General features: G+C 47.6%; 2 protein-coding genes across 2 annotated transcripts in view; both read right to left on the reverse strand.

Moving 5' to 3' along the window:
* Window positions 1-112: 112 nt before the first annotated feature.
* Window positions 113-5,639, reverse strand: LOC131090816 (protein FAM83D-B-like). The gene is made up of 4 exons (XM_058036419.1): window positions 5,187-5,639; window positions 2,390-2,557; window positions 1,806-1,930; window positions 113-1,067 (listed from the first exon to the last, which is right to left on the reverse strand). Exons 1-4 carry the CDS (start codon window positions 5,634-5,636, stop codon window positions 113-115), a joined length of 1,698 nt encoding a protein of 565 aa, XP_057892402.1. The 5' UTR covers window positions 5,637-5,639.
* Window positions 5,640-6,680: 1,041 nt separating this feature from the next.
* PPP1R16B (protein phosphatase 1 regulatory subunit 16B) overlaps window positions 6,681-27,636 on the reverse strand; it is a 64,631-nt gene continuing 43,675 nt past the window's right edge. The window contains exons 3-11 of the mRNA XM_058036396.1: window positions 20,692-20,762; window positions 18,648-18,793; window positions 17,047-17,150; window positions 16,669-16,793; window positions 14,817-14,942; window positions 14,397-14,472; window positions 13,898-14,027; window positions 12,994-13,162; window positions 6,681-12,435 (exon numbers count right to left, since the gene is read on the reverse strand). Of these exons, the coding sequence (XP_057892379.1) occupies window positions 11,920-12,435; window positions 12,994-13,162; window positions 13,898-14,027; window positions 14,397-14,472; window positions 14,817-14,942; window positions 16,669-16,793; window positions 17,047-17,150; window positions 18,648-18,793; window positions 20,692-20,762 (1,463 nt within the window). The 3' untranslated portion in view covers window positions 6,681-11,919. The remainder of the gene's footprint in view (window positions 12,436-12,993; window positions 13,163-13,897; window positions 14,028-14,396; window positions 14,473-14,816; window positions 14,943-16,668; window positions 16,794-17,046; window positions 17,151-18,647; window positions 18,794-20,691; window positions 20,763-27,636) is intronic.

Here is a 27,636-nt window from a genome sequence, read left to right on the forward strand (position 1 = left end):
CATTAAAAAAGTATCATAGAAATAAAAGTGCTGGACGGAAGTGGAAGAAGCTTAGGTACAAAGTGACAGCAACTTGAGCCTGGGGTTTGTGTGGTGTGTGGTCAGGGCAGGATCATTTATTGAGGGAGTAGAGCGAGGCGTGGCGCAGGCTGTGCAGGCTGGCGCTGATGTCGCGCCTCTGCTTCAGGCTGGCCCCGGCAGGGACCTGGCTCAGGTAGGTGGCAGGGACACGGCCCCGCCGGGACAGGATGGCCACCATGTGGCTCAGCTTCGACCTGATGGTCGAGTAGTGGAACTGCCTCTCTTTGTGCAGTTTTTGGAAATATTGTGCCCTGTGACTACTGGAATAGTCAAAGGAGCGGAGAGAGGATATTGAGCCTGTAGAGCTTGCAAGAGAGCACTGGGATGATGATGAAGACAAGGATTGCAGACTAGAACCAGATACGGCCTTTGCAGGCAGAAAATACTCTTCTCTTGAAAACTTTCTGGGAAGGAGAGGTGTTTCTGTGCTCTCCTCTTCCTTTGTCTGTGTCACTGCAGTCTTCAGCAAAATGGATGTCTGAGTGCCTGTCACTCTGGCTGTGACAGAAGCCTGAGTGCTAGTGTCTGCTGTGGCAGTGCTGGCCTGAGTGGCTGCATTGCATTTGGTCACAGCTGCCACCTCTTCCCAAGGACCAGTTTGAGTTGATGCACTTCTCTGTTCCACTGTGCCCACTTGATTGCTGAAAGACTCCTCTTCACACAGGCAAGAAAGCTGCAGGTTGCAAAGCTTTCCTGCAGGAGTATATTCAGTTTGATCTGCTTTTTCCAGCAATTTCTTTGGTGTGCTAGACAGTCTGGCAAATGCTGCTCTCAAGTTGCCTTCCACAGTATATTCTTTGGAGGATTCTGTTCTGGTCGGCAGGTGATCAAACATGCCACTGTTCCTGCAGCTGGACGGTCGCTTTGGGCTGATGGGCAGCGACTGGGCATAAAGAATCCTGAACTGGAGGTCAAAGTGTTCCACCACTTGACCTGACAGCACCAGCAAGTTGCTGCTGTTCAGCCTTCCATCAGACCATGTGAAACTGTTGAAAACAAACCAAGATTCACAGTTAATCTCCAGTGCATTTCAACAGTGCAGCTACGGACAGCAAGACTCAGCTTAAAAAATGAAGATAAGGTGTGACGGTGTTCACAGGGGTCCGAGGATGAGGGAAGAGATGAGGATTTGACTCCGTGTTTCAGAAGGCTGATTTATTATTTTATGATATATATTACATTAAAACTATACTAAAAGAATAGAAGGATTTCATCAGGAGGCTGGCTAAGAATAGAAAAAGAAAGAATGATAACAAAGGTTTGTGGCTTGGACAGAGAATCTGAGAGAGCTGACTGTGACTGGCCATTAATTAGAAACAATTACATGAGACCAATCACAGATGCACCTGTTGCATTCCACAGCAGCAGATAACCATTGTTTACATTTTGTTCCTGAAGCCTCTCAGCTTCTCAGGAGGAAAGATCCTAAGGAAATGATTTTTCATAAAATATGTCAGTGACTATAAGGTATGAAGTCAACAGACTATTCATTTATGCAGGAATAACTCTTATTTAGCCATGGCCAAGCTCTCTGCTAGCAACAAGTTGAGTAAATCAGTTTTCCAAAGGTGTTTTCAGATTTGTGTCAGCCCCACTTGGACTCAGCTAGTCCATGTGCCATTGGCACTCATTAACACAGGGCAAACAGCAAAGTTAATATATCTTTTTGCAGCAAATCCCCATTTCTACAGCTTCACTGGGCACCAGCAGGCCCCAATACTTGCCTGTAGGAGCCTGTTGCCACTCTAATGCCATCAATTAACATGAACTTCTCCTTGGCTTTCCCAACAATTTTGGCACCTGACCTCATGTAGTACGTGCTCCCTGTGAGACTTCGAACTCTCATCATCTGGTTCAGAAAAGAAAGGAAAAAAGTGACATCAAATTTAAGTTAACTTCCAAAAACTTTTGATTAGCAATTCTACTTAAAAGCAGCTGAGCACAGTATGGAAGATCCAAACCCTTTTAAAAGAAAGTATTAGGAAAGAAAGCAGATGGTACCAGAGCTGTGCCACCCTTCAGCTTCCCACGTTTCTGTTTTGCTTAGCAAGCAGTTCTTTGAGCCAAAGAATAAAGCTATTTAAACATTGCAAAATTCAATCCCTGAAAATTGCTGCATCCTCAGGACAGGGATCCCAGTGCACACAGCTCATGGGACTGGTGCACATCATGGTTGTACCTCCTACATAAGACAGGTTGATTTAGCCTTTCAAGGCAGTCTGATGCTTTATAGAAAAGTTTCTTTGACATGCATGAACTGTACCACAAAAATAAAAACAAACCACACCAATCCCAATTCAGTACTTACACTTTCCTGCTCAGGACTAACTCCCAAATTGTTGCACATTTCTAAGAAATGGGGTACAAAGTCCTGGTCAAGAAGGATGTAGACAGGAACTTGGCGGTTGTTGTAGGCATCCTGAAGGTCACTGAAGATCTCAATGTCTGTGAAGGAATCCATCACAAGGGCAATCACCTGCAAGGAAAGCCACACCACTCACTCAAGGGATTTATTTTACACAAGACCACTGCCTCCCCCAGCCATTTTCTCCTGCTGTTATCATCAGAGCCTCATGCACATTTCCTTGTCCATTTACACAGGCTCTAGCAAGCTCTAAAAGATTTCTATATTCCCACAACACTCCTGTAAATTCATTGTGCCCCAGCATGCAAAGCATAGGACTGAAGAGGTTTTTCCTCTGTCTGCTGCTTTTGTACACTTTCACATTCTCCTTTGCTACACAACCCCCTGTAGTGTGGCCAGACTGGGGAAGCTGTCACAGCAGAATCTGACAAATCTCCAGACAAACCATCTCCACACCTGTTCTCCCCGTGTTTCAAGCAGCTCCAGGAGAATTAGCTCGAATGGCCTCCCTGCTGTCAGAGCTCACAAACCCCAGCTGATTTCCAGACTCTTCCTGGTTTCTATATTCTTGCTGAGTTTCTGTCCCTTACCTTCACAGGAAATCCCTCCACTGACCCAACAGTTCTTTCAAAAAGGCAAATCCTAAGATGGGAATATCACATGTATGAACCATCTCTCCAGCTAATTCAGAGCCACCTCACGCACTACACTGATTCGGTGCTTGAGCTCTCACCCTTCCAAACCACTTCTATGTAGGGACACAAAGGCATAAAAAATTCCACTTTATGACTGAATTTTCTATTTTTATATTAAACCAGCATAAAGACCAATGACAATACAACCACTGTGGGTACCTGGCACCTGCCCTTATCAGATGGAGGCTGCTGCAGCACACCCAAGGTGTATAAGCACGCAACAGAGCTGCTCTGTGTGTGGCACAGCCTGTACTCACAGGAAACCTTTCCCACAGGAACAGGCTGAGCTCTGCATTCCCACCTCTGTCCTGCTCCCTAAGGGACTGGTTCTGTTTGGCTGAGTTCTGACATGTAACATGCACAAGCACATGGGTATTTCTAGATAAAGTTACTTTATGTTGGTGCTTCTTGTGTGTGTCCTGAGTTTCTTGCCACCCAATCACTTGTCGAAGTGTTGAAGAAGATTAAAAACCAATAAGATGCTTTTGACAAGACCAGACAAGTGAGAAAACCACCCCTGAACCCACAACAATTCACACAAAACCCTTGGGAACACTGATGCCTTCATATGACAGCACACTTCAATTCCTAGCATGTATGAGTTCTAGTCCCAGAATTAGCAGCTGAAAAAGAAACACAGTTTTGCCCAAAACGTTTAGAGGAAAGAGAGAAAACCCTTTTCTCTAGTCATCCATTCAGGATAACAAGGACGAGATCACAGCACTCACTTGAACTAACTGCATTTGAGTGCATTAATTAAGGAAGAAATTATGCAGCATCTGAAGTTTTCCCAGTCTTCACATTAACTTGAGGAACTCAGAAATTATTGAGAAGTATCACACAGAATCTGACATTCAGTAAATCTTAGTGTGTCAAAAATGCCCATTTATGTCCACAAAAACTCTCCCTGGATCAGGCACAGCCACAAACAGGGCAGGAGCAGCTTGCCTTGCTCTTGGCTCAGAGTGAGGGAAGGTGTTTGACAGGATGCTGCAAGAGCAATATTACAAACAAGTACAGCTTTTGAGGGGAATAAATGCCTTTATGGTGTTTACTCGAGTTGCCAGACTGGTCTCATGTACCTGTAGGGATTGTTTGAGAACACAGCTTCCTCGGGGACCGTTTCTGGCACGGAGCCCGTCGTTCATGTCATCCTCACACGCCCTAAGCTCCTGCCCTCGCAGGGGAGTAGAGACTGAGCTCGGTTGTTGATTCAGGGTGTGCCGTGCACGTTACACAAAGAGACAGGGGTTGCTTCATCTGGCCACCCAAAAAGGAAGCTACACATTTAAATTCTAGCTGAGCCAATGGAATGGCTGCTAAGGAGAAGGGTGGTTCCCAGCTGGGATTACTGTTGGAGGCTATAAACTCCGGGAATGCAATGAGCTACGGGGAACAGCTACAAATTCCTACGCCACGTGGTTTTCAAGCCATACTGTGCATCAGAACAAAAGCGTTCACTCCTGTGGGGAGAAAGTCCTGTCAAAAGCAGTTCTGTAGGTCACTTAGTGAGCTAAGGAAGGAAAATACAATCACAGGTGTTATATCTATAGGTGTTACAATCATAGGTGTTATGTCTATAGGTAACCTTCTCTTATAGAAGAGGCTTATTCTGTGTCACACCCTTTAAACGGCAGTAGGATGTTTCTGCAAGCGCACCTGCCTGGCAGAAAACATCAGTGGGGAACCCTGAACAGGATAACTTCTGCTCCCAGTGAAAGCAGGGTCAGCTGGATCCAGCGGCTGTGCTGGCCAGGGCAGCAGCGCTGCGGGACGGGGAGCTCTGGCGCATCATCCAGAACACCGGGAAAAGGGAGGGCTCGCAGATGCAGCAAACAGAGTTGGGCACTTTTTCTGTATTTTCGAGCTTGTCCTCCTTAGCGGCACTGTCTGCTCGACAAGGGCTTTAAAGCCACTTGGTTTTGTCGGGTGTCCCATGGCGACGCGCAGCGGTGCCGATTCTTGATGCGCTCGCAGACCAGGGGAGAGGGACCCCGGACAGGGCAGGGCAAGGAAGGGAGCTCCTCGGGCACTCGCTCACTGACCTGCCGGGCGGAGCGGATCTGGCGCCGCACCGCCTCCTTGCAGCCGTAGATGCTGTCCCCGCAGCCGGGCTGGAAATGCGCCTCCACCCGCGTGAGCCCGCGGAAGGCGCCGCTGGCGAAGCCCGGCCAGCCCAGCTCCAGCGCGGGCGGCTCCAGCTCCGAGCGCTCGGGGAAGTAGGTGAGCGACGAGGCGTCCAGCGAGGCTCCGGCCGACGGCTCGGCCGCCGGCTCCGGGCCCGCGGCGGGCGGCAGCGCGGCCCGAGCGATGTCCTGCACCTCGGGCTCCGACAGGAAGGGCGGCAGCTGCTCCCGCCGCAGGAAAGCGCGCAGCGCCTCGGGGCCGCCCGCCACCAGCTCCTCCAGCGCCAGCCGCTGCGCCTCGCTGTACGGCCCGGCCGGCGGCGGCCAGCGCCCCGAGCCCTCCTCCAGGCACTGCGACGCGTTGGCCATGGCCGGAGCGGCTCCGAGCCCGCCGGGATCGCTCTGTGCAGAGTTTGAATCCAAACAGCGCGGCCGCCGCTGCAGGAGCCTTCCCCGCCCCGCGCCGCCGTTGGCTCCGACAGGAGGGCACCGCCTCCGCCGGGCGGGACCGGGACGGGATCCCGGCTGGGACAGCCCTGCTGCCCTGCGATTGAATCGGGACTGCTCTGCCAGAGCCCTCCTGCCCTTTAAAGGAGCTCCCGGGCGGGGACGGCCCTGCTGCCCTTCCATGGAGATCCCGGTTGGGGACGGCCCTGCTGCCCTTCCATGGAGATCCCGGCTGGGACGGCCCTGCTGCCCTCCATGGAGATGCCGGCTGGGGACGGCCCACCTGCCCTTCAGTGGAGATCCCGGTTGGGGACCGCCTGGCTGCCATTCAATGGAGCCAGGACAGACCTACCCGAGCCCCGCTGCCCTTCAATGGAGCTCCCGGCCGGGGACAGCCCTGCCCGAGCCCTGCTGCCCTTCAGGGGACCGGCAGAGATCGCGGAGTTTTTGCCCTGAACAGCATCAAGCCCCTCTGTGCAGATGCGTGCTAACAAATGCTGAACCTGAATCCTTGAACGCTCCCATGGAAGGCAGGCACAGGTTTGGCTGTCTGTCCAGCTTGTCTCCAGCTCCAACTGCTGCCACTTCGCAGAATCACAGAATATTCTGTGCTGGAAGGGCTCCCCAAGCCTCATCAAAGTCCAATTTTCGGCCATGCACAGGGTAGCATCAAGAATGCCACCATGGCACTGAGAGCATTGTCCAAATGCTTCCTGAGCTCTGCGTCTGAAATAAAGTTACACCCACCCACTGACTAGATCTCCTCTTCTGGATCTCCCCTAGCTGTAGACAGCTGAGAGGCAGAGATATTTAACAGAGTGCCAAAACTCAAACCAATATAAACCAACAAACCAACCAACCAACTAACCAACCAACCAACCAAACAAACAAAAAACCCCTCAGTGGCATGTTTGTATTATTAAAAGAAATTTAATATAATTTTTAAATTAAAAAATTCAATCTCTCTATTAAAGACACTGAGTCAGGTGCTAATACTGTCAAACATACGCTTTTGGCATGAGTTTTACATAAAGTTTAAGATTTTATGCATTGCTTCAACATGTTAAGAAACCATCTTCATACTTACAGTAGCAATAAAGTCAATTCCATACAATATCAAATATCCTTTTTTAAAAAAAGTTTTAAATATATTAGACTCTGATTGCCAAAATGCCATTTTATACACAAAGCTGCTAATACAATATACAGTTCTTACATTATTTTTTTTTCACATAAAATACATTTCATCAAGTTTTATCTGTACATGTTTTACTACTGATCAATGGAATTACGAGTTATTGCAGAAGGCTTGCCATCATCTCTTACTGTCCTGTACCAGGCTTATCCACACTCCTGCAACCTCTCACTGCAATCTAAAGGCTGAAGACATGGTGGTGGCAATGCTAAGGCTGCATCTGCACTGTTTAAAAACCCGTGTGTCCCCTCCAGCTGTGGTGGAGATCATTGCATTGGTGTAGCTTTGGGAACAGGTATCTCGAGCAGAGTCTCCTCTGCTACAGCTTCCGTGGTTGAAATACAGCAAAATGTTCTAGGTCACAACTGTGCCATGGCAGATGTTGCCCAGAGAGCCCAGTGGTACTTGAATTGTGTGAGGGAACTGAGAAGTCCATTGGCAGTTTGGCCAACATGAAAACAGAATAAAGGTGAAGAACAACCAGGGAGAACTGTTCTGTTGCACAGCAAAACAAACCAAAAAATGTAAATGTGTTCTGGTGTAAGAGGTGAGACCTTGCTGCTGCAAGCATGTTCTGGATTCTTCCTGTAGAGAACTGACACACCAAAGCAGTCAATGTGATTTGTTAAGATACAATGAAGCCCCTGTGCATTTCCTTTCTGTGTATTTAGGAAGGGAGAAGTGGTACTCAGGAGAGAAATTGAAAGAGAAAAATAATAATGTCACAATCTGGCATGCTCTGGACTGTTATTCCCTGGCAAAAGTCTCCAAGTTAAAGATCAGCAAGAACTGTATGGTCACCACAAACCTTCCAGAGACAAGTCACCTTTAGCAAGTATAAGGCACAGAAATAACCCAGGTGTAGGGAGAAACCTTCCAGCAGACAGACAGACAGTTCACCCCTGGCTCACTGGAGACCAGTGCTATTGCTTTCTCAGGATATTCCCTTTTCTATGGTAACTGATTTAGTTCCAGCAGGGATGATGGGGATAATCAGAGCTCCAAGACTGAAAAAAAAAGACACTAGACAGGAGTTGTAATGTCATTTCACCCCATGAAATAAGATCCTGCTCAATAAACTCAAGAATTCAGTGCCTCCACTGAGTATTGCACTGAGTCATTATTGCTATTGCCCTGCCATGCTCTTCTCCTTCCCTACCAGGAGTTCCTCATCCAGGTGGTTCTTCAACCACACCTCCAGGATGGCACAGAATCACATCAGCTAGACTCAGTTCTTCCCAAAATTGGGAGGGTTTTAAGATTCAGGAGCACCAAAGAAGTGAAATTAGGTGGGCTGAAATCGCATCATGTGGTACGTGAAACACAGATCCAGGTCTGATTTCAAACAGATCCCAGCCATGGGACTTAAGCCCTTATCTAACATTTCAGTGCTGAGCTCACTAAAGTAGAGACATTGTTTTGAAAGACACCTTTTTCTCCAACCAACAAATTTCTTTCTACATGGAATGTAAAGCTGCTCTCATCAACCACTGGAAACAGTACAAATTCAGCCCACAGGAAAATGTGAGGAGAAGGAAGGGTTATTCTCATGCAGCTCTGCCTGCAACTGACCTGTCAGTACATTCACATCCTCAGATCTTTGCACAGTCTCTATGAACAACTACAACCTTTGGCTCACTGGTAACTGAACTGGGACTCTAATCTGGCCTTGAATCTGTAATTAGATATTTATTGATCTTAAAACCATTCAGTAAATCATAAAAACCTCAAATGCTCCTCTAATAAACTAAGATATGCCAGTCACAACATGATTTCTAGGTTTTACAGATTTTCAGCCATATTAAGATCCAATGAAACAGCCAAGTGCTCTCTGCTCTATACCTCGGAGCTTTCCTCTGGGACGGCCTTTAAAACACACAGATACCAAACCCCCTATTGTTGTAACACTGCTAAATTTTACAGTGAAAAGTGATATTCCTAGAGGTAGGCTGCTACAATGCCCATGTACACAATCTGTGTTTTTTATTCCCCCAAAAGTCTGTTTTTCTCCACAAAATAATCCACCAGAAGCAAGTTAATTATCCACCTTACAGAATCCCTCATCCCAGACCTACAACCAACAGCCCTGCCAGTGCTGCACAGGCAGTGACCATTATATCCCAAATGTCACCACAAGAGGCATGAATCCCAGGCCATTCTTCAACAGCCTTCCAGCTCACACCCTGGTGCAGCTTCAGCCCAAAGCCAGTGGCAGGTAAATACTTGGCAGGGCTGTGAAATACATCCTGCAAGATTTATCCATTACTGCCTCTTGCCATTAATAACTCTCCTGTCTTGTTAAGAATGGATTACATTTGATCAGACACCACTGGATTCACAGCTAGGATGATGAGTTCCCAGAGTTTTACTTACGTGAAATACCATGGAAGCCAAAAAGCTGTTTGTCTACAATGGACTGGTTTCCTGCAGTTTTAATGTATTAATAGCTCTCAGTGAAAAGAAGCCTCAAACTACTTTACACTATTGCATTCAGTAATCTCCTTTTCATTTCCTTGGAATTAGGCAGGGTTCAATAGATTTGCTAGCACAAAGTTGCTCTGAGAAAGAAGGAAAAGGGCCCTACTCCTCCTTTGCTGGGAGGGAAGGCAACATCTGGGCCCAGATTTTGCACCATATACAACCTAGTAGATAGCGGCACCAAAATTTGTTAGAGTGAGTTCAGAAATCTCATCGGGATGGATGCGAGGAGACAAATCTCACCACCATGGGAGAAGAGAGGCACCTGAAAGAATCATCTCCCCTGCTCTATAATAGCCAGGCCACACTTGGTGTTATCCCAGAATAATTTACTCAAGGTAATCAGAAGATCCACTGTTAACCACATACAGATACAGTAAAGTCTTTCCAGTTACCAAATTATCCTCTTACTACTTGAGAATGACTTCAAAAATCCCTTAAGGTCAAGCACAAGAAGCATTTCCTAGTTCTATAATTAGCTTATGTTTCAACAATGGAGGGAGCCCAACTTCTCTGAATGCTTCAAGCTCTGCCTTTAGCAGAACTGGGGTTTTGAGTGAACCACATCAACTGCTACCCCTTTATAGTTTGCACCTGAAACTGGAGAGGAAAGAGAATTCCATCTTACAATTCAAACCACTGAATTGTCAGCCTGGTACCTCATGGTCCAAAGGTGTCACTTGCACAGTGGTGACACACAAGAGCCACCTCTGCTGCCTCGAGGAGCCCAGAGCCCTGCATGGGAATGTATCCAGCCCCAACAATGGGGGATTTGATGGGGGGCAGAGGGTAGCACTTAACAGTCATTGGAAGCCTCAGTCAACTTTTTATAGCCTAGAAAAAGTTAAGGCTGTGAGGATCCCCACAGAGGGAGAGTACACGTGAAAGGGAATATTGGTGTCCAACTGGTGCCAGATAAAAGGAAAATGGATGGAAGGTGCATTTGCTGTTGCTTGGCTGAAGCACAACTAAGTGAGCTGGATTTAATCCACTGAGGCTTACAGAGACCCAAACAGGTTCATGTCTTCAGAGTTTGGAATTTAAGCTGCCCAAGAAGACACATATTCATGCAGGCAAACAGTTAGGTGTGTGACAGCCCCTCTGTGCAGAGGAATTAGAGATTTACAGTTATTTCTGAGACACAAGTGAAGTGTGGCCAGTTCCTCAGAGCTGCCCACACTCTTCTCTCCCAGGTACCTCCCCCAGGTACACAAAGCCTGAACCTGCTGTAAAGCCAGTGCCAAACCCCCAGGTGACCCCGTGCCAGTGTTGGTCAGAGCTCACATGAACTCCACCAAGACAGTGCTGGCACTGCAGCTGCTCCGCAGCACAGAGGCTTTGTTAAGTGTCAGGCAACTCCCCCAGACACAGAGGCATTTAAACCTTCCTCTGCCAGCTGCTACCCACTGCTGACAGCTTCAGAACAAAGCATCTCCTGTCCTGCTGCAGCGTTCAGCTACCACAGCAATGGTCACAGTTATTTCTCAGCCAAAGACTGCAGGTTCATGCAAGTGCTGTTCACATCTATGAGATTAGAAATGCTCTCATGGCCTTCCTGGGTTAGTGTTGGCAAGCCTTTTCTTCCCATCCCTCCTGAGCCCTGTGGTTCTGGAAATCCAGAAAAAAATCAGAACACAAAGCATATTGCCCCTACTACCTGTGTTGAGCATACAGAGTAAACAAACAGAATCAATAGGAAAGTGAGATCAACAAAAGTCTTTTCAGTTTTAACAAATTAAGAGTCTAAATAGTACAAATAAGTTTTTTAAATTACTTATCCCAATATAGACCTTTGTCAGTATTTTATTGCAGTAAAATTCTATTGCCAGGGCCCCTTTATTGCAACATCAGTTTTAAAGCCTATTGAGTGAAGCCTGTTCCAGGAAAAGTTCTGCTTCAAACCTGATGGCAGTCTGCAGTGACGAGCTGACAGGGCAGAACAGGACCCAGCCAGAGCACAGTTTGTGATGGTGAGCTGTCACTGCAAGGAGGTAACACCTTGCAAACTTCCTAAGTGCAGCATCTGTGCTTGCTTGTTGCTCCAGCCCAGGAAGTGCTGGATCCAGCTGTGTGGAAAACAGTTCTGTCCACTCTTGCAAACCTCATGTGGGGGCTGGGTATGTGCATCCCCCAAGAGTGACAACACAGGTCTGAACTGTCACCTTCCAGCTGCTCAGTGACGTACAGCAAGAGGCTCAGACACAAAGATTTGAATTCAGATCCTTTCTTTGTTCCAAGGCATCTCATGGCTTCCCAAGGATGGGGAGGCAGCACTCCATACCTTCTTCCTCACGGAGCAAGACTCAGGAGACTCTTTTGACATCAGATTGATGTGCATCTCTCCTAAAGAGCCTTGCTCCACCTGCATTACTCATCCAGCTGCAATGGAAGTAATTGGCAGGGCAAAGTACAATTTGAGATGAACAAGGCTGCCACAGTCAGGATGTCCATAACCAAATTCTCCCTTTGAAATGCAAACTGTGATAGATCCAACCCACATCTCCTGTCCTCTGGGGTGAGACACAGACCAGACTAGGAAATCCTGCAGCACCCATGCACCTTCTCTTCCATTTCCTCCATGGGAGCTTTGAATTTCAGGAGGGGCGGATCCCCACTGGACACTGTGTAATACACCGAGGTCCCATTGGAGCTGTAGGGGGAAGTCCTGGACTCCATTAAGTGCGACTTGGCCTCGTTCTCAGCAACTCCTGCCATGCCAGTGCTGAAGTGGGTGCTGAGGAAGGGGTGCTGGAGCAGCTTGGCTGCAGCTCGCTGCCTCTTCAGCTCCGACAGCGTTTGGTGGTTGTGCTCCTTGTAGGTGCCCCAGAGCTGCGGTGCCTCGGGCAGCCCGGGGCTGCTGTAGGGCAGCACGTGCCCAGGGTTGCTGTCAGGCTCAGGGTGCATGCTCCAAATGTCCCCGTTGGAAAAGGTGTACTGGTAAGGGCTGGCAGATGCCATCAGTCCATTCTGCAGAGGGATCTCGGTGTCACACTGGGTGCTTTTGTTCGCCAGCTCCGGGAGGAGGGAGGAGTTCTCCAGCACTGAGTTCTGTAACAACGGGACATGGAAGAGCATTTTCTACCATTCCTCATAGCAGGGTTCATCCCTGTGAAAACCTCCTAAGTCTGCTCACACTCAGCCTTTCTACCAGACAAACATTGAATTCCCCCACTAACGCTGGCAGCCCCAACCAGGAACTGTTTCCCAAACAGGAAGCTTAACTCTGAAGGCCTCACACACACACAAAAATAATATGCTTATCTACATAAAATGACAATAATTTCATTTAAAACAAGTCAGTGCAAAGCAAGTTTGCAATTCTTTTGTGCTTACCAGCTTGTGGGCTTTAGAATGAATGGCAGACACTATTTTTTTTTGGAGCATCCTGGTTCATTTTTATCTCAAAACTATGGATGCAGCTGCACATCCAAAACAGGCTTTCCACTTGAGTGGGACATCCCAGTTTGTACCAAATGAGAATTTGGTCTTTTGCTTACACCTCGTGGATGAGGTCTACAAATTTTTCAGCCACCTTCCACCCACAGTGACTGAAGCTGCACCACAGCCCTCCTCAGTGGCTCCCATGAAAGAGAAGAGATTCCTTACAGGGTCTGTATTCTCCTGGTCAGACCGAGTCTCCCCAATTTCTCCAATGAGAGCCGAGTTTCTTCCTTCTTCTGCTGCCCCCAGCTGCTGCCACACCATGGCCTCCTTCTCACACTCCTTCCTGTAAAGGTTTGTCCTGTCCGAGAGGCTGGCCCTCCTCACCACCTTCCTGCGGGACAGGGACAAGGGCCATCAAAGCTGTGAGCAGGACATGACATTTCCTCTTAGCCTGTAGCTCTTCTCACCTCCTCCTCCTCCTCCTCACAGCCTCTCCCTCTGGAATGGAACGTGGATTCAGCTTCCTGGCACCCACACAAAGTGAAAGCACTGGGGTGGATAATGAAGGTGGGAGGAATTTTAAGGAGCTCTAAACTGGCACTGCAAATTTGTTTTAGAGTTCATACAGGTCACCTTATGGATCTGTTCTGCAAGCAGTGGAGTAAATGTAGAAGGAAATGGCCCATGAGCTGTTTAGGGAACTTTGTGGTGTGCAGGACTGCTTTGGTGTCCAGAATCATCTCACAAAGACCTCTGCAAACTGTGTCTCAGCACTGCATCTTGGCCATGTGACATACTACTGAAAAGCTCAAGTTAATCCACTTGAAGCACTGATTTCCAAAACCAGTTTCAGTGGTTTAACAGGGTAAATTCTCACCATTTGGTCCTGTGCTCTGGGCAGTTCTTAAACCGCACCAGCACAAAACCATTTCCCCCTGCAAGAATTAGCACCTCTTCCTAGTGAAAAAACCACTCTTCAAAGGAGCTCTGCTCTCAGCAACCAAAGTGAGCTAGTGCCCTTCACTCAGAAAGGACAGAGGGGCTGTGGTCACTGACCCCAGGGTGGGAACACCCCTGGGTGGCCAGGCCAGGGGCCCAGGTGCCCTCGGGGCAGAGCAGAACTCACCCCCGGCTGCCCGTGCTGGAGGTCCTGCGGCTCAGGGAGGATTTGTGCCTCATCTGGGACTTCATGATCACATCGTGCTTGTGCTTCAGCTCCAGAAGCAGAACTTTGAATTCCTCCTCTTCGCACAGATCTATGGCACACACACAGAGCAAGCCCTTTGTCAGATACTCTCATTAACGCCATGTTACTAATTGTGCCTTCCTAGTTAGACACCCAGGTCTTAGGGCTGCACACAACAGCTCCCAAGCACAAGGGATAAGAGAGGAAACACACAGCAGGAAGACTTGGTGCTTGGGTATGCCTTCTTCCTTCTTTTTATGAGCAGGAAGAAGCATTTTCTGTAGTGAAGCGGTGCTTCAAAACTTCAGTCCCAGTTAAAGAAACTTTAACTTTGCTTCTAAGAGGATACCTAAAAATTTATGTTGATGCTTCTGAAAGCACCACGTGAGGATTCCAGCCATTTCTTAAACATTTCTTTCTTTAAGCTTCATAAACTCACCTATTGGCATCTCATCCAAAGATGTCCTGGCACTCAAACTAGCCCCATGGGACACGAGCAACTCAGCCATCTGCATCTAAAGAATGGAAAGAAAGCCACGCTGATAGAGTCATTTTAGGCAATTTAGCCTTTCCTCCCTAAAGGTGAAAGGTTGGAATAAGATGAGAGGCAGGTTCAGCTTGCCTCAAATAACTCTGGTATGTGTGTGATGTTAAACACTGTTCCCACCATCCACTTGCACTGGCATGCTCTGCCTGAAATTTCTCAGCAACCACTTCTTTCTGGAGCCCTTGGGATCTCCTCTGATGCTGTCCAGAGAGCCCAGCCCCAGTTCAGATTTATTCCATTTGCAGAGTACTCCGCTGTTTGTCCAGGCAGGAAGAAATGCCACCCTCACACGTGACACAGCAAAATCCTTACCTGTCCCCAGAAAGCAGCAGCATGCAGAGGCTCCCAGCCATCCCAGTCCTTCACATCCAGGCTTGCCCCCTGGTCAAGCAGCACTTCAGCTGCATGCAGATAACCATTGGCTGCAGCTATATGCAGCTAGGAGATAAGGGACAGAGCGTGAGCTGCCTGCAAGGACCACAAATGGTTTTATACATCGAGTTTCAGGGGATTTTCTTGGATAATGTTTGAGCCTAGAGCTGGACAGGCAGCACATTTCACACTGAGCAGATGGCACCAGGTCAAAAGCAGGTTGTTCCTGTTATTAAAGCTCAGTATTGCCTGCATGTAATTCTGTTTGGAGAGGAAATTGCTAAACAGTTCTTAGAATAACTTAGATATAGGGATGAGAAAAATAATGTATTCACATTTTAAATCAGGGGCTTTTAAGTGCTTTCCAATCTGTAGGGAAAGCACCATCAAAACACGAGCCTGCAATGCAGAACATCATCCACTCTATGCCAGAAGAACATCTCCTCTTGCCCACTGAAGTGCTGTGGATGTAATTTTTTTGAATCAAATTTACAGCCTACTTTAGTCAGGACTCTCTGTGCAATTGCACTTCCAATCACGCTGTAATCATTTTCACCATTTGAAAGTCAAAAACATTTTAAACCTTGGCTACTTTAACTTAAGGGAGGATGATTTTTCAGATATTGGCTTCCAACTACAGCCACCACTTTGGAGACAATCAATAATGGTGTCTTTCAGTTCCCCAGCTTCATGTGTCTGAAGATTTTCTTAATTGCAGTCTGCTGTTGCATCTCTGAGCAAAACATTGACCCATGCACTGCTCTGAAGGGATTAACTCCACTCAGAGCTCCTCCTACTTCAGTTGTGCTAAATGAGAGAATCAAAGCTTCTTTTCAAAAAAAATTCATGAGTATGCCACCACACGGGGTTAAAACTTCATCTGGAAATAAATCCTGATGCTTTCTGGCAACTCAATTAATTCCTACATAAATGTTATGCCACTTTCTAGAGGCCACATGAATTAATAAGGAATCAGTTGGGGGTGAAACAAAAGGGGGAGCCCAGAGGTCTGCTTAAATGCATGTTTATAATCCTTGTAAAAGGGAAAAGTGTGTTAAAAAATAAGCTGCAATAAAGACTTCAATCATCCAAGCTTACCTTCAGGGGAGCCTGCCCTTCCCTTACACTTCTGGTATGTGGTGAAGGTGACATTTAGATTAAGAAACTGGAATGCACTGCCATGGCCTGGCCCTCAAACACACAAACCAAGTGCCTGTAATCAGTAAGGTCTGGACCCAAACATTAAATGACCCTGGTTGTATGAAATTCCCAGTACATTTAACCACCTTACTGAACTTTCCCTAATCTGGGACTGCTGTAAGACATGATTTAAGAGACACATTTCTGGGGTGAAAAGAACTAGGACAGTTCAGAATTCCCAGTCCCTGTGCAGACAAATGAGATGCCAGCTTGCTTTGTGCTGCACTCTTGTCCTGGGTGCCCACCTCTGCCCAGGGCCAGGTGCCACCAGGGGGAACAAACAGTGAAACTCTGTGAGAACCAGAGCCACACAAAGCAGAAAGGAGGCAGGAAATCTCCAGCAGCTCCTGGTAAAACCAGAGGGCTCTCACATCCCCCCCACAGGATTCCAGTCAGCCCATGAGAAGCAAGAGGTTACTGGGAGGCCTTCCAGGCCCAGTTCCCTGCAGGTCAGCAGATGTGTTATGTTCTGTGGGACTTCTCCTCTCAGTGACTTGCACCTGCTGATTTTGTGCAGCTCCGGCTCCAGGGCAGGTTTCACAACCCCTGGGCTGAAGGAAAGCAAAACTGAAGCCTCTGCAGTTTCACTCACCAGCGTAGCACCTTGGGCATCAGTCCTGTTCAGGTCTTGGCCAGTGGCAAGAATGTCATGAATGTCACAGATCATGACCTGCTCTGGAGCAGCTCGCATCTCATTGATCCTTTCCTGGGTAATTCCTGTTCAAATTCCATTTAAAAGAGGACAGTTGGAAAGGTTGAGTAAAATAAGATTTAGGATCCTTGATATGACCCCCACATCCTTCACCCTCATGATTTTTAGGAATCAGAATAACCAAAGTCAGGCCCCAAGAAATTATGCCAGGAGCAGCTCTCTGCTTTTCTCCAGAGGCCAATCAGAGCTGAGAAACAGGGTAATTTTTAGTACCCCATTGACCCATTTCTGTATTTTACATAAACTCAGCCTCCTTACCTTGATAGGCCATGCAAGTCTCAATGACATCCAGGGTTGGCTCATCTTCACAGAGGTCATATGGCATGTTGCCATCTGCATTGACTGCCAACAGGTCTGCTCCACTGCAAGGGGAAAACTGAGTTACACCAGCAAGGACCTCAGACATTCTGCAGCAGACAGTGCCAAACTCTGGGATAAATGCTTAGGGAAAACTAACTGGGATTTGATAGTTGCCCAAATGCCACCAATGTATGTATGAGATAAGAAAGATTTGAAGCAAGGCTGGGGAGCTGTGAGTGGAGAAGATTAATTCCAGAACTGGATGAAAGGCAGCACACTACACGTCCTTCCTGAGTCAGTACTACCCTGTGTTCCACATCTGCTCCATTTTTATAACCTCCAAAAATTTCCTAAGCCAAGTGGGAACATCCTCCAAGGGATGCTTGACTGCATCCTCTTCTCTCCTTCATTATACAGCCAAAGAAGAGCCAAATTTTCAATGCTTATGTCCCAGATGACAGCACCACAGGGAGAAGTCTCCCTCCCTGAGGAAGAAGCAGCAGGCTAACACTCCCAAAGCACCAACACTGGGAAAGGGAGGAGAGGCCTCCACACACAGGCACAACCACAGGTGCTCATGAAACAGCTCAAAACACACCTGGTTTCCTCCTCCTTGCTGGCAAGACTTGAGCTTTAGGGACTTGGTCAAGCACCCTGTGTCACCACTGGGGTCAAATCTTGCAGGAAGTTTAATGATCACTAAAACCCAGTGAGAGAGGTCACAAGGTTCACCCAGGTGTCTGAGTGACACAGGCACACTGCTGCCCTCCTACACCAGTGGCTGCTTGACTGGGGCTGCAAGATCTGAAAGTGCTGTTTAGGAGCTTGAGAGTAGATCCTGCTGGCTGCTCCTGTTTCTACCCCACCCAGTGACCACAGTTCCACAGACACACTAGAATACAGGCAAAAAGGGGCACATTTTGGCCCAGCCTCCAGAAGCTTCACAAAACTGAGCCTAGTCATCCAGGATTTTGTTGTCTCCTGGGCCTTTCTGCTCTTCCTCCTTTGTGATGGTGTTCACAAGGGTCTTAGGATGAGAGAAGAGACGAGGATCTGACTCCATGATTCAGAAGGCTGATTTATTATTTTATGATACTTATTATATTAAAACTATACTAAAAGAATAGAAGAAAGGGTTTCATCAGAAGGCTGGCTAAGAATAGAAAGAGAAGGAATGATAACAAAGGTTTGTGGCTCGGACAGTCAGAGCCAGCTGACTGTGATTGGCCATTAATTAGAAACAACCACATGAGACCAATCACAGATGCACCTCTTGCATTCCACAGCAGCAGATAACCATTGTTTACATTTTGTTCCTGAGGCCTCTCAGCTTCTCAGGAGGAAAAATCCTAAGGAAAGGATTTTCCATAAAAGATGTCTGTGACACTCCTTCACTCCCTTCTCCCCTAGGCAGGAAGGACCCCCGTGAGCAGCCTGAAAGCAGGGAACCACCACCACTGCTGCAACCTCCCAAGGTCCTAAACAGCCTCATTTTCCATCCACAGAGGCTGTGGGTAGAATGAGACCCACAGAAAGGACAGACACCAAAAGCCACCTACTGCTGGATGAGGATCTTCACCAGGTTGATGTGGCCACAGGTGGCTGCTGCATGCAGTGGAGTCCACAGCTCGTTGTCCTTGGCATTGACATTGGCCCCATGGCTGAGGAGGAGCTTCACTATGTCCTCATAGTTGTCTATGCAGCACTGGGCAGGAAGAAATGCAGAAACATTGGGGTTTTTTAAACTTTGGGAACATGAGGGTTCACCTCTGCTCAGCTGTAAAATAATAAAGGGCATCTGGACATGGAGATCTATTTTATCCTGCACTGCTTGGCAAGGAGCATCTCCAGCAGGGTTAAACACCAAATTGAGCACCAGCAGGTCAAAAAGGCAAAACACCTACACTGGACAGACCAAAAGGTCACTGGTATTTTCCAGGGCCTATTCTGGCAGAACCAGCAGGGAATAACAGCAAACATGTGCACAGCTTCTATTCCACTGAGTCTTCCATATTCAAGAGCAAACACAGCAGAAATTCAATGTAACCAGTAGAACCACATACCAAGGGATGAGCTGACAAGCTGACATTCCCTTTTCTCAGGGAGAATCCTACACACTGGCATGTGATGAGCAAAAGTCTTGTCAGGAGCTCACGCTACCTGCCACAGTTATCTGAGAGGCACAAATTGGATTCCCAGAATTATGGGGCACTTTGCAGGGCACTTTTCACTTCCTGAAAAAAAGCAGTTTCCTTCCTGCATTTAGAATATAGCCTAGCAGGCCAGAAGGGCCTCAACCTCTTTCCTTTGGTGAAGGTGGAATTTGCTCTTTGATCCACCTCTTGTTCACCTTTAGACATGAATGTGCATGTGATAAAGACATTAAAATAATATTTTTTTCTTGTGCAAGAAGGCTGTTTGTGGTCTGTGCATTGCTGCAGACACACACAGCTCAGCACACAGTACAGGCTGCTAACGGGGCTGAATTCCAACACACAACAAACATTTCAGCAGCTGAGTGACAAGGACCTTTCAGGTATTTCTATTTTGTTCACTGTTTGTACATGGAAGTGGGGTTACAGTCATGCCTGTCACACAGCCAAGTTATCACAGAAGTGGAAGGAAGTCACATTCACTGGAAGGAATGCTAATGTGCCCACTGAGGGGCTTCTCTGTGCTCAGGGATTCAGTTAATTCCAGCGCATACAAAGCTCCCATCAGAGCCCCCAAATGCACCTTTACAACCTCTCAGTGGGCAGGGTGGGATTCTCCAGGCTTCAGAGCCTGGCTGGGAAAGCAAGGAGGCTGTCAGTGTCTCTCTGAGTGCAGGACAACATCTCTCAGGAGAGGTGATGGTGGTGGCACCTTTTGTTCTTCCAGGAGCCGGTTTGCATTTTTAAACAAACATTCATGCAGCTTTGAAGAGAGCAGGCAACTGGCACAATAATCCAAAATCCCAAGTCAATGGGGGCATTCAGAGCAGGGAGCTCTGGCCAGAAAGCCCTGAGTGCTGGTGTGACAACCACGCCACTGTTGTTACAGGCAGTGGGGGCGGCAGCTGCCAGGCACAGCCAGTCCCACGTGCCTGAGAAAGAATAGAAAAACCCTTATGGAAACAGCACAGGGGCTCCAAGGAAGGCCACAGACCTACACACCACTATAGCAACTCTGTATTTCACTGGTGACCAGCTACTCCCATCTCATGCTGACTTTGGAAGTCCCTACAGCGAGCAGCAGCGGGTCCTTCAAGCATCTTGTGCATCATTTATTTAAATCACTTTCAAAACTCATGGATTGCCAAGGCCTCTAAATTTGTGTTTATCTCTTATGAGAATTTAGAGCCCAGTCCTACAAAAATTAGAGTGGGGGAAATGCTGTTCACATGTGAAATCCAGCCCTGACCCTGAATTCTTATCACTGCATAAATTCTGGGATAACAAGAAAATTATTTGATCTCAGTTTGCTCCCCAAGAAACCAGATCACCAGCACAACATGGTGAGGTTTCACTGCTTTAACAGAGGGGGAAAAAAATAAATCTAAGAGGTGTCCCTGTTACTCCTGGCCAGGCTGGCTGAGGGGGCAGCAGGGAGGTGTGAGCTCACCTGATGCAGCGCAGTTAACCCATCCTCATTGCACAGGTCGGGGCTGATGTTGCTCTTCAGCAGGTAACACACTGCAAGGCAAGCACAGAGGAGAGTCAGAGCAGCCACCCCTGCCACAGCTCATGCTCCCAGCCAGCCCTGGACAGGTTCAAGGCAATGCATTTCACACCATCAGTGTGAAATCATCAGTGCTGGCTTGTCACCGCAGTGAGAGCAGAGCTTTCCTGGCTGTATCCAGCAGAGAGCACCAGCACACAATTTTCCCCCAACTTCCTTCCAAAGGAGACTTTTCACAGTTACAATTTTCCTTCAGTTGTGCTGGCACAGTCTCCATTTTTTGTGTGCTTCAACCTCTGCACTCTGTGGCCCAGGAGAGCCCAAAGGGGATTTTGGGGTCCTGAATTACAACCATGGAAGAGATTCCTCCCACCATGAGAGGGATGAGGCTTGGCCTCAAGAAGTAATCCATGCATTCAGGGCCCTGGCACATTGAATACACCAGGGTTGCTCTGGACACTTCACTTGAGCTGCTGCGTGTTTGGAGAAAGCTTCCCAGAGACTTTCATTTCTAATCACTGCTTTGGGGGGAAAGGGTAACATTTATTCCATTAAAATGCAAATTTCTGAAACACATGAAAAGTCATTAGCCCCTGGGTGAAAAACTTGCAGAGGGCAACAGCAACAAGGTTGGCAGAGGACATAAATTAATAGCAACACCAGAAACTCTTAAAATTCAACACTGCTGACAGATCTTGATGATCCATGCCATTTTCTGTTGTTGCCTTGCTCGTTCCCTGTTTTTTCCCCAGAGATGTCACTACCTAATGCTTTTCCTACCTCAAATGTCACTGGCAGCACAAGCCAGAGGTTCATAATCATCTCCCCAGGGCCAGAGCAGCAGCAGATACATCACATCTGATTTGATGGCAGGCGTGCAGGCACTGAGTGCAACCAGAGCTGCACAGCCAGGATCACTGACAGAGCTAAAAGGGCAATAACTTTCCTCAGAGCTGGCAATCAAAAATACTGCAAGGCTGCTCACTCCAGAGCATCCTGCAGCCTCTGATCCCTGCTGTCAGAGGGAGCTCTTTCCCCAGCACATCCACAGGGAGAACCATCTGCAGGGCTGTCCCTGGGGACACTTCTGGCACGCAAAACACAACATGGAAAACACACCCACCACGACATCAGGGATGATTTATGAGGCTTTGTTTAAAAGATCTGGAAAAGGCACTTACAAGAAAGGCAAATGGAAAGCAAAGTGAAATTTTGATTGGAAGCCACTGCTCTGACGTTATCACAAAGGAAGGCAAAACCAGACAGAAGTGAAATAAAACACTTCACATCACAGAGTTGTTTCACCCAACTCAAAATGAATGCTTGCATTTACTTTTGCTGAAAATAATTTCAAGGCATTGACACCTGCTTGATGAAACTGCTGCAAAAAAATCAGAATACAGCAAAGACAAAACTCATCCAGCACCACAGTGAATCCAAAGCCTTTTTTTTTTTTCCCCAGCTCAAAGGCCAGTGCAGGAAGCCCACGCCTACACTGCACTCACAGCCCCAACACTTGCATGCTGAACAGTAATAGGAGCACTGAACCTCAGCCAGTATATCCAATTTAATGACTCTGCTTCTACTGTTTCTGGCCAGCCCCGAGCTCCTGCTCTCCTAATCCAAGCTGAGTGATAGACAAGTCATCCACCAGTGAGTCTGCTTGTCTCTTATTTACCTTGGATGCTCTGCCATTAGGGTTTTAATTCAATCTCAGTCAGTTAAGTGCCATTGTGTACTAATGACACACAGCTCCATAATCATGTTTTGCCTGATTATGGAGATTTGGACAAGTAGATGCTGGCAAATTAACCTTGTAAGTGCTGTCTCTCCATGGGAAGAAGCAGCAGCATAAATCCCAGCTTGTTACAGGGTTTGTGTCACTGTGATCATAGCTTGACAGAGCTTGTAAGAGGCCCTGAAGGGTTAAGATTCAGAGAAGTTTTAATCTTACCCTACAGAAGCTTTGAATTTTCCCCTAACCCCTGCAGCAGCCCTTGTGCTCCCAGTGCACCTCCCCTTGGCTCCCTTCTGCCCTCAGGACAGGCTCACCTTATTGCCCAGAACCTCCCAAAACACTGAGGACTGACAGCCACAGGACACCAGAAAAGGGCTCAGAAAAGTCACATAATGCAGCCAGGCATGGATGTGGTACCACTGAGTCCAGGCAAACGAGGCATGAAGAAGAGATCAGACTGCTTTCTGTCCAGTCCCAAACTGAAGATTGCATTTCAGGGCTCAGGGGAGCACAGGTCAGGCAGCAACAAACCCTTATTCCTGCCCAGCAGCCCAAGTTCAGAGCAGAACACAGCTCCATTCCTGCCCAAGCTCACAGCAGAACACAGCTCCATTCCTGCCCAGCAGCCTAAGTTCAGAGCAGAACTCAGCCCCATTCCTGCCCAAGCTCACAGCAGAACTCAGCTCCATTCCTGCCCAAGTTCCCAGCAGAACTCAGCCCCATTCCTGCCCAAGTTCCCAGCAGAACACAGCCCCATTCCTGCCCAAGTTCAGAGCAGAACTCAGCCCCATTCCTGCCCAAGCTCACAGCAGAACTCAGCCCCATTCCTGCCCAGCAGCAGGGCATGGGGTGGCAAAGAGCAGCTCCATCACCCCCTCTCCCTGTGAGCTGCAGAGGCACATGGAAGGAGGACATGGACACCTTCTCCATGCCCACCACCCAGAACAGCCCTTCCCAAACATCCAGGAAGAACAAGTCCTCCTTTCTGATAAGCTTCAGGAGAAAATGTGCATTTGTGGGTTATCCAGTGCCCAAAGAATAGGAAGAGTGGGCTCATTTGTGCTGCTGTGCAGTGCTGGGAGCTGGACCCTCACCTGTGGCAGTACAGACCTGCTCTGCTGCTTCACACACAGCATCAGTCACAGCCACCTGAGCGTGCAAAATGCTTCTCTCTCCAAGCCCTGCTGGTGTCCCACGCTTCTCTGCAGAGCCCCACACCTTCCACCCCTCCTCCAGGTATGACTGATGCTGTCCAGGTAGGAAGCAAACCCTTCACTGCCAAGGACACAGAATAATCACCCAGCACCAGCTGATCACCGTCTGTCAGCTCAAGCCTCAGCCTGCAGGTGGAAGGACAATCCCCCACGCTCATGGAACAGCACAGAAATGAGCCCTCTGAGAGCCCCTGAGCCCCACAGAGGGGCTCTTTGGGGTCACATCAGCGTGTTGAGCAGCATCAGGCTGCACACTAACACCTGATTAACTTCTTAGAGAGCTCAGGGCCAAAACTGCTGAGCCCTGTCAGAGCTGCACGTGGGTGGAGGCAGGTGGGGAGCAAGGGCTGGGTGCCTGGAGATTCTTCATTACACATCCAGCACAAGTTGTGGGAAGCAGTTCCAAAAGCATGGCAAATGAAGGAACGAAAATGATGGCAATAAGAGCTGGGTGAACAAATTGTTGTGAATAATTCATTGCAAATTGTATTAACTGAGCGATCACTCAAATGTATTTTCCATTATTCTCCTTGCTCTGCCTATAATTGAAACTCTCACACAGCAAGATGGTGTACATTAATCTTCAATTTCTATTTTATCATTCACATCTGCGCTGTGTTAAATGGAAAAAGCTCCCACAACAGCTGTAAAAATACAGCCTCGGTTTTAAACCTCCCTCCATCAGGGAGGAGGGAGGCTCAAACACTGTCCTGGGGCAGCCTTAGAAAGATTCTCCTCCCCAAACCTAGCAAACCACTTCTCAGGAGCTCCTTTTCCTCCCACAGCCTCACTTATTCTCCCCAAAAACTAAAAAGCAGGGGAAAGGCAAAAACAACACTGCAAAGGAAAGCTCAACACAGGGCAATCGACTCTCTCTCTCACAGGGCAATCTCTGAAGAGATGTTGCAGTGCTATCATTTTTTTATTGGTGTCACTTCCCACTGAGTTTACTCTAGAAACAGCTTTTCCAGAAAAGTTCTTAAACCAGATGAAGGGAAAAAAAGCCTCTGTTAGTGCAGTTTCCTCTAAGTCAATAAGCTACACCATAAAATCCTGGGTCCTGTTACACTCCCATCTATACCAAGCACTTGCATACCTCAAGCATTAATAACTCATAAGAGAAAAAGCCAGCTGGAACTGATATGGATATCATGGAGGGATTAAAAAAAAAAAAATCCAACAGACACCTTCCTGATAGGAGGTCCTGATTCCTCCCAAAAATATATAATGGCAAACTGCCTCTCCTGGCAAGCAGGCTTACCTGTGTGCTCCAAGTTTACATACACACACAGGCCATTACTTAGCAAAAATCCAGGTTTGTCTCAATCTTTTTTACTCAACAATTTCTGTTTGAAATCATCCAAGCTCTTCAAGTTCACCTTTTGGTGAACCAGGCACTTTTAAGCGACCTTTAAAAGGTGAGGTGTATATGACAGCACAATTTCTGTATGTTCATAAATGACTTCACTGCATAAAATGAAGCTTCACTCAGGTTAATAAACCATTTTTACATATTGCTGCAAGTCCCTTTCACCCAAATGCAGCTTTTTTCAGAGACCCAGTGTAGCAGAAGCAGCTCCTTGCAGCATTATTTGTAGTGACATTCACGCAGGGGTGTTGGCAAATGTCTGCAAAGACTGATCCCAGCCTGCCAGGCATGGGGCTGTGGAGGAGCTCAGCCACTTCAAAGCTGCATGTTTACTGCTGTGGTTGTGCAGGGATATTTATTACACAGGAGAAACAATGCCAGGAAAACAGCACTGAAGCTGTGAGTGCTCTGCCAGCTCCCCAGCCCAGCATACAATGACACTCACATTTTACAGCGTGTCTAAACTCTGAGCAATAACAGGATGAACTCACTCAGCCTTATCCTCCCCTCCCTGCAATGTACAACTGATAGCCCATGCTGGCCCATTGATAAACTCCACAGCTCCCTAAAGCTTTCTGAAAGACAGAAAAACCCCTCAGAAAGCAAAATGCCACACACAGCTTCAAACGCAGAGTACACCTAAAAATAAATATGGCCCAGTTTGCCTGCTGAGCCAGCGGCTGAGACATCCCATCCTGATCGATCACTGAGCTTTCTCAGGAAGGTTCAAAGCCTGTTAAACACTTCCCACCCAGTTGATAGCCAGGCACACACATAATATCCCCACAAAACCTGGCAATTCTGGAGAGAGGCCAGCAGAGCCCCATCTGCTTGGTGCCACGCTCAGGGCAGGCGCTCTGCATGCAGCCACGCTCAGCCCAGGGGCTGCTCCTCTCAAGGAAAATCTATTCCTGACTTTGATGCTTCTGAGTTAAGAGGGCACAGCCCACCTCAGCCCCCAGGAGCCTGTTTTTCACAGCAGGCTCCTCCTGCATGGTTGGGGGGCCTGGTTTATACAAGTTTTATTCTGACAGCAAGTCAACAAGTTGTACATTTATTTAATGCACAGAGTCCAATTCTTTCTCCCCCTGTTTGTGCATATTCCAATCCACTTTTGCTTTATGCTTTCAACCCTCACCCATCACTGCAGCACCACAGTAACAAGAGCAATGCTACAAAGGGACAACCTCCTACAGCAGCTTCTCAGATGGATGGGGACAGCCTGGCTTCCCCCCCCTTCTGCACTCACATTTTTCTTGTTCTGCATGCAGGACTTCAAGTTCTGATAATCCACTTAGTGCTAGTGATGATAAAGCATCTTTCCTCAATGGCTGCCATCCACCTGGGATTACTGGGATAAGGAAATGTGCAAGTTACCCATCTGCAGCCACCGTGCTTGAAGGGCGTAGCAGAAGCAAAGCCAAATTTATTTCAGTAGGGAAAATAAAAATTAGAGGATGCTGCCCTCTGACACAGCTTTCTAAGGATGTAGTGTCATGTTCAAAAGTATCCTGATCCTCTTCTCGTGTCAGGCCAGCAGTGAAATTGGTCCACACTGGAAATGTTAAATACATAAAGCAAAATTAAAGTCAAAGGTTACTTCCCTGGCTTCCCATTTGTCATCTGGTATTGGAAGAATAAATAAATCATTTTGGGATGGTTTTTAAACAGATGATGGGATTTGAAAGGGATGAGTGTTTTATATAACCCTTGGGCTCAGCTGCCTTCAGCAGGATTGCTGTGGGCAGGGAGCCAGGAAAGCAGAGTCCCCAATATCACCGTGACAGAAACACCTGGGCTGCAGCACAGCCTCCTCTCTCTTTAGAGCCATTTCAGAGCAGTTATTTGAACAGTCCTGATTTAAAGAGTACTAAAAAAGATATTAACTCAGACTTTGGGAGGCATGGACCAAACAACCCAAGGCCAAGTTTCCCAAGGATGACTCAGGAGCTTGGCACCAGCAGAGCAGCGCTGGCTTTTAGGGTGTCAGAGCTCATAAAGGGAATGGAACCACACAAGTCAGTGGCCTGAGCAGGGAACAACAACACAAAGAGAGGGATGATGGACAGCCACATCCTCCAGCAGCAGCTCCAAGGGGCATCTTCACCCCCCATCTCCTCAGTTCACACCTGGAATTTTGGGTTTGGTAGGCCCAAGCAGGTGAGCAACACATCTCATTTTAATTTGAGCTTCAGGCAGAGTGAGACAAAGGGCACCTAAAGAGCCAGAAACTCAACCAGCACCTCCTGTTCTCCTACTCCTCACTGCTTCCAGCTTTCTCCCTACAAAAAGCACTTCTTGGAAGCAAATGCATTCAGGCAACACAGAATCAACACTACACGTGTCTTTTATCTGTGCAGCACAAAGGATCTCACTTGTACACGAGTTCAGAAACAACTTTTGATGTGTTGGACCGAAATCCATCTACTGAGACATGGAGCACTCAGCACCTGTCTGTACTAATCTTATTAGAAATTAAGTCTGTCAAGGTACTAAAAAGGAAATGCATCATAAAAATTAATTGGCTTTAATAGAAATGACAGCCTGGGAAGTGTTTAGATAAAAGG

The sequence above is a fragment of the Melospiza georgiana genome, chromosome 17 (assembly GCF_028018845.1).
Source record: "Melospiza georgiana isolate bMelGeo1 chromosome 17, bMelGeo1.pri, whole genome shotgun sequence".
In the NCBI taxonomy this organism is placed as follows: Eukaryota; Metazoa; Chordata; class Aves; order Passeriformes; family Passerellidae; genus Melospiza; species Melospiza georgiana.